Source organism: Perca fluviatilis, chromosome 23, assembly GCF_010015445.1.
Source record: "Perca fluviatilis chromosome 23, GENO_Pfluv_1.0, whole genome shotgun sequence".
NCBI classification, from domain to species: domain Eukaryota; kingdom Metazoa; phylum Chordata; class Actinopteri; order Perciformes; family Percidae; genus Perca; species Perca fluviatilis.
Window position 1 is genome coordinate 1,371,540 of NC_053134.1, and position 12,863 is coordinate 1,384,402.

The 12,863-nt window shown below is 45.9% G+C and overlaps 1 protein-coding gene across 1 annotated transcript in view; it reads left to right on the top strand.

Annotated features, from left to right (window-relative positions):
• Nucleotides 1-8,996: 8,996 nt before the first annotated feature.
• The window catches only part of tbk1 (TANK-binding kinase 1), a 34,218-nt gene continuing 30,351 nt past the window's right edge, over nt 8,997-12,863 (top strand). Inside the window, 2 exon segments of the mRNA XM_039791257.1 lie at nt 8,997-9,069; nt 10,525-10,631. Of these exon segments, the coding sequence (XP_039647191.1) occupies nt 10,545-10,631 (87 nt within the window). The 5' untranslated portion in view covers nt 8,997-9,069; nt 10,525-10,544.

The following is a 12,863-nucleotide window of genomic DNA, read 5'->3' on the forward strand; positions in this document are numbered from 1 at the left end:
TTTTAAGCCAAGGATCCCTTATCTTAGTGTTTCTCAAATGGGTGTATGCAGGCTTCAAAATTAACATTTTCGTCTACCAGCCAAATGGCTAATGAATGTTCAAATATTACCAGCCATTCAATAGATTACCATTGGGTTTTTTGGCTGGTGAGTGAAGCAAATCTACCAGCCACTTGCATATTTCACCAGCATTTGGCTGGTAAACGGTGCTAATTTAGAACCCTGGGTGTATGTGTCCCCCTAGGGGTACTTTGGAGGACTGCAGGGGGTACGTGAGATTTTTTTGTCTCTTTTTTTCAAAGTTTTTGTCTCCGTTTTTGAAGGTTTTGTCGTTTGTTTTGACCTCTTTTTGCCTTTCTAATTTATTTTTTTCTTCTGTCTTTTTTTCTTGGAAGTTTTTGTTGAAAAAGAATTTAAAATTTTGACCCAGAAAAACTAAAAGTTGCAGGTCGACCGGAAGACGACATGAGGGTTAAAGAGTGAACTGTATCGGGAACGACCAAACCAGATTTCGGACGCTCGCTGAAAACACACAGTTGCGTCGGTAGACGCTCCCGTTGTTTGTGTGACGGAGGCGTGTAAACAATCCCAAACTTCTAAAGTTGCTGACACACCAACCAGACGGCCAATCAGACGGCAGTAGAGCCAGTGGGACTGATCGGTCTCCCCGAGTCGGTCCAAAAAGTTCCTCAGAACTCACCGGAGAGACGAGACCTGATACGTTCCGTTTGCAGCTTGTTCAGAACTCAGCTGCCAGACTTTTAACTGGTACTAAGAAGAGAGAACACATTACTCCGGTTTTAATGAAACTACATTGGTTACCCATACGATACAGAATCCATTATAAAGCGCTGTTGTATGTTTTTAAGTCCCTGCATGGTCTAGCCCCTGAGTATGTTACTGATTTAATCAGCCAATGTCAATCCAGCAGATCTCTGCGATCAAATGATCAGTCACTTCTTGTAGTTCCACAAACGCGCTTAAAGTGTAAAGGTGATCGGGCTTTCTCTGTTGCAGCTCCTAGGCTTTGGAATGACCTTCCTCTGTCTGTAAAAACCTGTCCTTCTCTGGGGGGTTTTCAGAGTGCTCTTAAAACTCACTTGTTTTCCTTAGCATTTGATAATGCTTTGTAAGTTGTTTGTTTTGTTTGTACTGTTTTTTTAGGCTTTTATGTTTTTATACCTTATGTACAGCACTTTGGTTCCACTTGTGGTTTTGAAAGTGCTTTATAAATAAAGTTGAGTTGAGTACGTCTCTATAACAGCAGGCGGCGCTAATCTGTATCGTCCCCCAAAAAGTGAAAACCGGCAGCTGATTGGACGAACGCGTCACGTGGGGTCTGGTTTCTCGTCATTGCCGCTCGTTGAGAATCTGATCTCATATTGTACTAAAATAGTTCACCGAAAAATGTTTCTGGAAACATTTGAAGAGAGAAATAGACCGTGCAGTGTCTGAATCTGTCTTCATTTCAGATCAACAAAGGTCAGTTTAAAAGATTTTCATCGTGGCCGGGTTGGTTCAGTGGGTGGAGCAGGCGCACATACAGTATAATTGTTAGATTAATAATATACAACAAAAGTAGAGGGAGGCAGGCCAGCACAGCCCGATCCGGCAGGGGAGAGTTCCAATCCCGAACAGGCTACCTCTCCTTATGTCCTGTCTCTCTTAGTTACGCTGTTATAGTTTTGGACTGCCGGGGGACTTCCTTCCTTCCTCTGACACACTGTCCTGCTCTCTCCTCTCCCTTTCTATTATCATTTGTGTGCATCCCGTTCCAGAAATGCTTGTTACTAATCCTAGCTTCTGGGGAGTTTACTCCCCGGAGTCCTTATGTTTTTTCACCCAGCGTATTTCCTTGGAGAACGTTGGCACCAAGATCCTGGTTGCAGCTGTCGCCGTGGTCCTGCTGCACTCCCTGCTAAGCTCTGCGGTGCCCTGCAATGTCATGCTGCGTCCTGCTGAACCCTGCAGCTTCCTGCTGAACCCTGCAGCTTCCTGCTGAACTCTGCTGCGTCCTACTGAACCCTGCTGAACCCTGCTGCGTCCTGCTGAACCCTGCTGAACCCTGCTGCTTCCTGCTGAACCCTGCTGCTTCCTGCTGAACCCTGCTGCTTCCTGCTGAACCCTGCTCCTTCCTGCTGAACTCTGCTGCTTCCTGCTGAACTCTGCTGCTTCCTGCTGAACCCTGCTGCTTCCTGCTGAACCCTGCTGCGTCCTGCTGAACCCTGCTGCTTCCTGCTGAACCCTGCTGCGTCCTGCTGAACCCTGCTGCTTCCTGCTGAACCCTGCAGCTTCCTGCTGCTTCCTGCTACGTCCATCCATGCTCTGCTGGGCCACGCTACATCCTGTAACGCCCTGCAGCGCCCTGATATGACATGAACTACTACGACTACCATTTGAAGTCACTGTTCCATTATTAATGTGACTATTATCGCCACTGTTCATCACATCCCCAACCGGCACCGTCAGACACCTCCTACCAAGAGCCTGGGTCTGTCCCATCAGACTCCTCCTACCAAGAGCCTGGGTCTGTCCCATCAGACTCCTCCTACCAAGAGCCTGGGTCTGTCCCTTCAGACACCTCCTACCAAGAGTCTGGGTCTGTCCCTTCAGACTCCTCCTACCAAGAGCCTGGGTCTGTCCCATCAGACACCTCCTACCAAGAGCCTGGGTCTGTCCCTTCAGACTCCTCCTACCAAGAGCCTGGGTCTGTCCCATCAGACTCCTCCTACCAAGAGCCTGGGTCTGTCCCTTCAGACACCTCCTACCAAGAGTCTGGGTCTGTCCCGTCAGACAACTCCTACCAAGAGCCTGGGTCTGTCCCTTCAGACACCTCCTACCAAGAGCCTGGGTCTGTCCCTTCAGACTCCTCCTACCAAGAGCCTGGGTCTGTCCCTTCAGACTCCTCCTACCAAGAGCCTGGGTCTGTCCCATCAGACTCCTCCTACCAAGAGCCTGGGTCTGTCCCTTCAGACACCTCCTACCAAGAGTCTGGGTCTGTCCCGTCAGACAACTCCTACCAAGAGCCTGGGTCTGTCCCGTCAGACACCTCCTACCAAGAGCCTGGGTCTGTCCCACCTCCTACCAAGAGCCTGGGTCTGTCCCACCTCCTACCAAGAGCCTGGGTCTGTCCCATCAGACTCCTCCTACCAAGAGCCTGGGTCTTTCCCATCAGACACCTCCTACCAAGAGCCTGGGTCTGTCCCTTCAGACTCCTCCTACCAAGAGTCTGGGTCTGTCCCGTCAGACACCTCCTACCAAGAGCCTGGGTCTGTCCCAGGTTTCTTCCCAAGAGGGAGTTTTTCCTCGCCACTGGTCGCACTCTTGCTCTTGAGGGAATTGCAGTAATTGTTGGGTCTTTGTAAATTATAGAGTGTGGTCTCAACCTACTCCATCTGTAAAGTGTCTCGAGATAACTCGTGTTATGATTTGATACTATAAATAAAATTGAATTGAAGTATACTGAGAGGTTAATGCCTCGACGCAGAGGTCCAGGGTTCGAATCCGACCTGTGAGGATTTCCTGCATGTCTTCCCCCCTCTCTCTCTCTCTCTCTCTCTCTCTCTCTCTCTCTCTCTCTCTCTCCCCTTTCTCACCTAGCTGTCCTATCAAAAATTAAAGGCAGAAAAGCCCCAAAAAATTATCTTAAAAGATTTTCCTCAGATTTTGAGGGACTCTAGTCACGCTCATCCCGCTCCCCATTTCCTGGTTAGCTCTCCACCAATCAGATTGGTCATTGAGTCAGACTGCCGGCAGTGCCCGTCCCCCCGATTATACACGTCAAATCGGCCCAAATGAAGGCCGACGGCCCCTCAGACTGTCAGACGGCCGATTATCGTTATCAGTGTGTCCGCGCCATTATACGTTTCTGAAACAAACCAAGCCCTCAGGAAAATATTAAAGGTTGTATATATATAATGTATGTTGCATTGTTACATTTCCACTGTTTAGAAATGAAAGCCAGCTCCATTTCTCCTTTCCAGTTTTCTCTGGTCCTTCTGCTTCTTCTCCTCCTCTGGGAAAACATGCCCGCGTTGCATTGTGGGTATACAGGAGTAAAATGTAGTACCTTTTGTAGCTTTTCCTAATGTTTTTGGCGCCTTTTTGCATCATTATAGGCAAGGCAAGGTAAGGCAAGGCAGCTTTATTTGTATAGCACATTTCAGCAACAGGGCAATTCAAAGTGCTTTACATAAAAACGATTAAAATACAAGAATGAAATTTACAGTGCAGTATAAGAACAAGTTAACCGAGGCCAACTCGGGGCTCCCAGAGGACTCTACCACCGAGGCAGAGCTGGTGCTGGTTCGGAGCCAGAGCCTATAGTTTCAAATCGGTTCCTTGTTCTTGGACCACCAAAGCACCAGCTCCGAACCGGTAAAAGTGGTTCTTAAGCAGCACCAAATCATCGCTGGGCCAGAAGTAAGAACCGCTTACGTCAGAAGCTGGAGGCGTTACCGTGACCAACAAGACCGAACAGAAACTTGTGACCGCCTTTTTGAGTTAACGGATAAACCACGATGGATGGCGATTTAAACAGGCCGCAGCGCAGCAGCAGCAGCTAGTAAGGCAGCAGTAGTAGTGGCAGCAGTAGTAGTAGTAGTTAGTAGCAGTGAAGTGGCCGTGGTGGTAGTAAGTAGTAGTAGTGTAGCAGCGTTAGTAGCAGCAGTGGTAGAGTGAGTAGCAGCGGCGTAGGAAGTAGAGAAGTAGCGGGTTGGCGGTAATAAGTGTTGTTGTAGTAGGGTAGCATAGTAATCAGTGAGTAGTAGTAGTAGTGGTGTAGCAGTAGTAGTAGTAGGTGTAGTAGCAGTAGTAGTAGTAGTAGCAGCAGTGGTTGTTGTAGTAGTAGCAGCAGCAGCAGTAGTAGTAGTAGTATGGCAGTGAATAGTAGTAGCAGTAGTAGTAGTAGTGATAGTTAAGTGGTGTAGTAGTAGTAGTAGTAGTAGCAGTAGTAGAGTAGTAGGCAGTAGTAGAAAGTGGTAGTAGCAGTAGTGGTAAGTTGGTGGTAGTGATAGTATTAGTAGCAGTGAGTAGTAGTGAAAGTAGCAGCAGCAGTAGTAGTAGTAGTAGTAGCGTAGAGGTAGTAGTAGCAGTAGTGAGTAGTGGTTAGGTAGCGGTAGTAGTGGTGTTGTAGTTGGTGGTAGCAGTATTATAGTGGTAGTAGCAGCAGTGGTAGTAGTGATAGTAGGCAGCAGTGGTGAGTAGTGAGGCGAGCGGTGGGTGATAGGTGGTGGTGTTGCGCAGTAGTTAAGTTGTGGGTAGTAGTATAGCAGCAGCGGCGGTTGTTAAGCGGTAGGGTAGTCGTAGTAGCAGCGGTGTGGTTAGTAGCAGTGGAAGCAGTAGTGGTGGTGGTGGCAGGCGGCATTTTGTTGGTGTTGCAGCAGGGGGCGGCGGCAGTAGCAGCGGCAGCAGTTGGCAGCGGTTGTAGTAGTAGCAGTATGCTGGTGGCAGCGGTTAGTAGTAGTAGTAGTAGCAGCAGCAGTAGTAGTAGTGGTCAGAGGAGGAAACGAGCTGCTGTCTGGCACTATAAAGGCGAGCCGCGACAACACGTTGGATCCGCCGAGTTTGGACGCCGATGTCGGTCCGCAAAGCCACGAACATCAGTAGCAGAGCAACGACCGCCATTGTTGATGGTGTGTTTGTGTTTGGCGCCGCTGCTGCGCTAACGTTGCTGGGAAAGATGAGACGTATACGGTGATGTAAGACCTGGCTCTGTGCCGGCTCTGTGCCGGCTCTTTAGCTCTGTGGGAAAGTTAACCGGTTCTTTGGAGGCTCGTCAGTCGAACCAACTCTGAACCGGCACCTAGCTCTAGCTCTGAACCAGCACCTGGTTCTTGTTGGTGGAAAAGGGGTACCTGAGGACTTTACCAGTTCCAAACTGGGCCTTCTTGGCACCCAGGGGAGGATCTAGAAAAATATTTATGGGGTGGCGAGAGGGGGGCAGGAATTTTTGAGGGGTGGCAACATATGTCAGACGTATATATACTGAATTTAATCATAGTTATCACAGTGTGATGATAAATAGTATGTACACACTACAAAAGGACAGAGGCTGCCATTTACACACTCATACAGACACACTTCATCTCATGCAATCAGTGTCCTGCATTTGAGGCGACCATACAATGTGATCTCACTTAACAGGAGATAGAAGTATGATAGAAGTATATTAGGAATAAGTGACCATACAATGTGATCTCACTTAATAGGAGATAGAAGTCTGATAGAAGTATATTAGGAATAAGTGACCATACAATGTGATCTCACTTAATAGGAGATAGAAGTATGATAGAAGTATATTAGGAATAAGTGACTATACAATGTGATGTCACTTCATAGGAGATATAGAAGTATGATATATGTATATTAGGAATAAGTGACTATACAATGTGATCTCACTTAACAGGAGATAGAAGTATGATAGAAGTATATTAGGAATAAGTGACCATACAATGTGATCTCACTTAATAGGAGATAGAAGTCTGATAGAAGTATATTAGGAATAAGTGACCATACAATGTGATCTCACTTAATAGGAGATAGAAGTATGATAGAAGTATATTAGGAATAAGTGACCATACAATGTGATGTCACTTAATAGGAGATAGAAGTATGATAGAAGTATATTAGGAATAAGTGACCATATGATCTCACTTCATAGGAGATATAGAAGTATGATAGAAGTATATTAGGAATAAGTGACCATACAATGTGATCTCACCTAATAGGAGATAGAAGTCTGATAGAAGTAAGGGGCATTATCACAGGACAGGCATTAAGGGAAGACCCAGGTGATGAGATGTGTGAGAGGTGAAGCAAACAGTTTTTGACTGACTGCAGTCAGATATTGGAGATTCACGCTCGTAAATTGTCAAATTGGCCGTAACTTTTAATTCGTTGCTGCCAACTGGGGGGGCAGCAGGGGTGGCGAGGCTTTCTTTTACCACCCCGGTAGATCCGCCCCTGTTGCCACCTATCTTGGCGTGGGAAAAGTAATTTTATTTTAAAATATAGTCGTCACTATAAGGGACTGTTATAGGCATTTTGTCACTAGTCTAATCACCTTTTTCGATTATTTATGTTTTTAGTTTTTCCACATTCTTCTCCGGGATTCTGAACTCTCTCTCTCTCTGTTTCTGTCGCATTTTTTTTTTTTACATTTTTGTCACTTTTCAACGTTTTTTTGGCTCTTTCTGTCAATGTAAAATGTAAAGAACATCGTATGTACACTCAGATTAGCTGTGCATTGTGGGTATTTTAGAACACCCTATATATATATATATATTTCTAACCCAGCTTGTGGTTCCTCAGGATGAAGTGTATCTGTGGATCTTAGAGACTATCGGCCAGTAAACCTGTAAATCAATGTCTGTTTTTCATAAATAGGATAATTTATATTTGCTAATAATATGTTGGATTCATGTTAAGACATTTTCATTTTTGAAAAGTTGCAAAGAAACCAGATGAAGGTCTAGTACCGACACGTCGCCTACTGTTGGATTTATTTTTGCAAGTTAGACAATGTGGGGGAGTTTCTTTGCAACTTTTGACCTACGTATCCCCCTCTAACACACCTGTGTGTGTGTGTGTGTGTGTGTGTGTGTCTGTGTGTGTGTGTGTATGTGTGTGTGTGTCTGTCTGTGTGTGTGTGTGTGTGTCTGTGTGTGTGTGTGTCTGTGTGTGTGTGTGTGTGTGTGTGTGTGTCTGTGTGTGTATGTGTGTGTGTCTGTCTGTGTGTGTGTGTCTGTGTGTGTGTGTGTGTATGTGTGTGTGTGTCTGTCTGTGTGTGTGTGTGTGTATGTGTGTCTCTGTATGTGTGTGTGTGTGTGTGTGTGTCTCTGTATGTGTGATCTGTGTGTGTGTTATCTCTGTGTGTGTGATCTGTGTGTGTGTGTCTGTTATCTGTGTGTGTGAGTGTGTCTCTGTATGTGTGATCTGTGTGTGTGTGTGTGTTATCTCTGTGTGTGTGTGTGTCTGTCTGTGTGTGTGTGTGTTATCTGTGTGTGTGAGTGTGTCTCTGTATGTGTGATCTGTGTGTGTGTGTGTGTTATCTGTGTGTGTGGTGAGGTGTCTCTGTATGTGTGATCTGTGTGTGTGTGTGTGATCTGTGGGTGTGTGTGTGTGTCTCTGTATGTGTGATCTGTGTGTGTGTGTGTGTGTGTGTGTGTGTGTGTTGTGTGTGATCTGTGTGTCTGTGTGTGTCTCTGTATGTATGATCTGTGTGTGTGTGTTATCTCTGTGTGTGTGTGATCTGTGTGTGTGTGTGTTATCTGTGTGTGTGTGATCTGTGTGTCTGTGTGTGTCTCTGTATGTATGATCTGTGTGTGTGTGTTATCTCTGTGTGTGTGTGATCTGTGTGTGTGTGTCTGTCTGTGTGTGTTATCTGTATGTGTGATTCTGTGTGTGTGTGTGTGTGATCTGTGTGTGTGTGTCTGTGTGTGTGTGTGTGTTATCTGTGTGTGTGTGTGTGATCTGTGTGGGTGTGTGTGTCTCTGTATGTGTGATCTGTGTGTTTGTGTGTGTCTCTGTATGTGTGATCTGTGTGTGCGTGCATGTTATCTTTGTGTCTCTGTGTGTGTGTGTGTGTGTGTGTCCAGTAACCATTAAATATGAACACGTACCTTTACATAACTGAGTTATTATCTCAGTGTTATGTAAGTTAACCTGTTCCATGTTCAGTATGTGGTTCCACCCTAGTTTTAAAGTGGTTCAATCTCACAGTTTAGGTTTTGATTCAGGTTCCTTTGCAGCTACCGTAATAACTGGTCAAAGCCAGCAGTGAGCTATTTTTGCCACGCTAGTACAAGATGTTCTTCCACTAAAAACAAAGATGTGACTAAAGGTGGGAGGTTAGAGTGTAACTCTAGAAAAACTGCGTTCAGAGATATTTTTAAATTCATAATCAGTAGATAAGAGCGGCGTACAATGTTTATCTGCCGCTGCTACTTGGAGTATTACGGTAATCGTTCCGCGCCCCCCGTTTGCCTCACTCTGTTCCCTGATTGGACGGCTGCTGTGACGTAGTCAGCGAACAGCGGAAGAAGAGGACTCCGCAGCAGTAAAGAAGGGGTAGGAAATAAACAAAATGAAAATGGTTCATTTTAAGGAAGAAAAACCGTAAATATACGTTATTCCCGGTACCGGTTTGTAGCTCGACGTGTTAGCTAACGCACCCGGTATTCTGTTAAAGTGTAGACGGTTAGCTTGTTAGCACGTAGCGGGTTTAAATGGTCGTGTTTAGTTCCGATTCTGTGACAGTCAGCGTCCATGTCCGCCGACGTTATTTAAAGAGAACTAGATGGGAAAACATGGCGGCTTGTTAAAATACAGTTTCATTAAACTAAATTCAATCATAATCTGCTGTATCATCGTCACGTCACGGGTAGCTGTGTGCCTGTGCAGGTATTTTGTTGTTTCAGGCCTGAAAACGGGAATTTCCCACCTACCGATGGCGACGTGCGAATACGTAATGACGTAGTGAAAGTATACTAGCGACATATAGATTTTTTTTTTTTTGATTTTACTTTTTTGTTGTTGCACTGCTTCTTTTCATTATCGCTATTTTTACTACTTTTGACATAATACAAATAATTTTATAAAATAATCCTTATTTATCTATATATATATCTATATATAGATATATATCTATATATATAGATATATCTGAATACATCATTTAATGAATAAAGTATTTAGAATGAAATAGTAATATTTATATTAGAAAAATAAAATTGTGCCTGTGTTACCTGTAGTGTGTGTGTGTTATATGTCCTGTTGTGTGTGTGTGTGTTACCTGTCCTGTAGTGTGTGTGTGTGTGTGTGTTGTGTGTTACCTGTCCTGTTGTGTGTGTGTGTGTGTGTGTGTGTGTGTGTGTGTGTGTGTGTGTTACCTGTCCTGTTGTGTGTGTGTGTGTGTGTTACCTGTCCTGTTGTGTGTGTGTGTGTGTGTGTGTGTGTGTGTGTGTGTGTGTGTGTGTGTGTGTGTGTGTGTGTGTGTGTGTGTGTGTGTGTGTGTGTGTTACCTGTCGTGTGTGTGTGTGTGTGTGTGTGTGTGTGTGTGTTACCTGTCCTGTTGTGTGTGTGTGTGTGTGTGTGTGCTGCGAGGCGGCGTTTGTGTGTGTGTGTGTGTGTGTCTGTTGCGTGTTTGGCCTTGTGTGTGTGTGTGTGTGTTACCTGTCCTGTTGTGTGTGTGTGTTTGTGTGTTGTGTGTGTGTGTGTTACCTGTCCTGTTGTGTGTGTGTGTGTGTGTGTGGTGGGGGGTGTGTGTGTGCGTGTGTGTGTGTGTGTGTGTGTGTGTGTGTGTGTGTGTGTGTGTTACCTGTCCTGTTGTGTGTGCTCGTGTGTTTGTGTGTCTGAATCTCTGGTCTGAACTGGGCTTTACGGCGCTGCAAAGATTCGGCTGACAGACTGGCAGTCGAATCACTCTCTTTCTATCAGAGCATGGAATATTAAACATGGAATATTAAACATGGAATATTCGACTATTTGGGGGTCACCCCTAATCAGCTGTTTGTGTGTTTGCAGGATCACTTGCAGCCGTCAGGATGCAGAGCACTACCAACTACCTGTGGCTGATCTCAGACCTGCTGGGACAGGGAGCAACGGCCAACGTTTACCGCGGCAGACACAAGGTACCACACACACACACACACACACACACACATACACACACACACAGACACACACACACACTCTCACACTCACACACTCATACACACACACTCACAGACACTCTCACACACTCACAGACACTCTCACACCTCACAGACACTCTCACACACTCACACACACTCACACACCTATACACTCCTCACAGACACACACACACACTCACCTACCTACACACACATAGACACACACCTCACAGACACACACCTCATACATACACAACATACACACACACACTCACTCACACACACACTCACACACCAATACACACACACACACACACACACATAGACACACATTCACAGACACACACTCATACACATACATACACACACACACACTCACACTCACTCACTCACACACTAATACACACACTCTCACACACATACACACACACTCACAGACACAGACACACACACACACATAGACACACACTCATACACATACATACACACAGACACTCACTCACACTCACTCACACACACACACACACACACACACACACACACACACACACACATAGACACACACTCACAGACACACACTCATACACATACATACACACACACACACACTCACACTCACTCACTCACTCACACACTAATACACACACTCTCACTCACACACACACACTCTCACACTCACACACATACACACACACACTCACAGACACTCTCTCACACACACACACACACACACTCACAGACACACACTCATAAAATTGCATAAATATCATATAGAGCATATTCCATCAGCATTTTTAAGAAAACATACTGAATAATCAAGGATCTTTGCCCCGCAACAATCACAAAACAACTCTGTGTTTTTCTGGAAGGACTACTGCACCAACTCTGCTCTGGTTGCATCTACAAACATCTGCTTCCTCTTTCTCTATCTCTCTTCTGCCCACTTTCCACACACACACACACACACACACACACACACACTCACACACACTGACCTCTCTTAAAGGAGCCGCAGCACCATTTTACAACAGATGCCTTATCGCGCTGATGTGACCGAGCGCGACCATCATTTCTAAATATCTGTCTGAACCCGTGTGTGTATCCATGTCTTAGTGTGTGTCTGTGTGTGTGTCTGTGTGTGTGTGTGCGTGTGTGTCTGTGTGTGTCTGTGTTTATCTGTGTCTGTGTGTGTGTGTGTCTGTCTGTGTGTGTCTGTGTGTGTGTGTGTGTGTGTGTGTGTGTATCTGTGTGTGCGTGTGTGTATCTGTGTGTCTGTGTGTGTGTGTGTCTGTGTGTGTGTGTGTCTGTGTATCTGTGTGTATCTGTGTGTGTCTGTGTGTATCTGTGTGTGTGCGTGTGTATCTGTGTGCGTGTGTGTATCTGTGTGCGTGTGTGTATTTGTGTGCGTGTCTGTGTATGTGTGCGCGTGTGTGTGTGTATCTGTGTGCGTGTGTCTGTGTATCTGTGTGTGTGTGTATCTGTGTGTGTGTGTATCTGTCTGTGTGTGTCTGTGTATCTGTGTGTGTGCGTGTGTGTATCTGTCTGTGTGTGTGTGTGTATCTGTGTGTGTGTGTGTGTATCTGTGTGTGTGTGTGTGTATCTGTGTGTTGACAAAGTTTGTCATAGCATTTAAAAAAGAGAAAATGGTAAAAGAACGTTCTAAAAAGCGACTAAAGTGAGGGACGCGTCAGGACGAGAGGAAACAGATTTCTGAGGAAGGAAAGCCAGCGTGTGTTTCCTCCAGGGCTGGGAGGGACGGCCATACTAACTGAAGTAAGAGGACCGGAGGAGGAGGAGGAGGAGGAGGTGGAGGGGAGGAGAGGGAGGAGGAGGAGGAGGAGGAGGAGGGAGGTGGAGGAGGGGAGGAGTGTAGAGGAGGAGGAGGTGGAGGAGGAGGAGGAGGAGGGAGGAGGAGGAGGAGGAGGAGGAGGAGTCCTGCATGTCTCTGCTTCTCTGAGAACTGTGAGAGAGAGTTTCAGACGCCCAGGTTGTCTTTGTGTACAGTCGATCCAAAAGGGCCTTCAGGCTGCAAGAAACTTCACAGACGGGAACTTCCCAAAACCTTTAGACCTGGATCTGTGAAGTCTTAGGATCCGTCTGGACCTGATCTTCTCTTTGATATTTTGGGATCCCGTGTCTCGTTAAATGCCGACGCCTCGGGTCTGTCGGGTCAGCTCAGGGTCTTTACTCAGGTCTGGCACCTCTGTAGAAGTATGGCCCAGTGGTTCT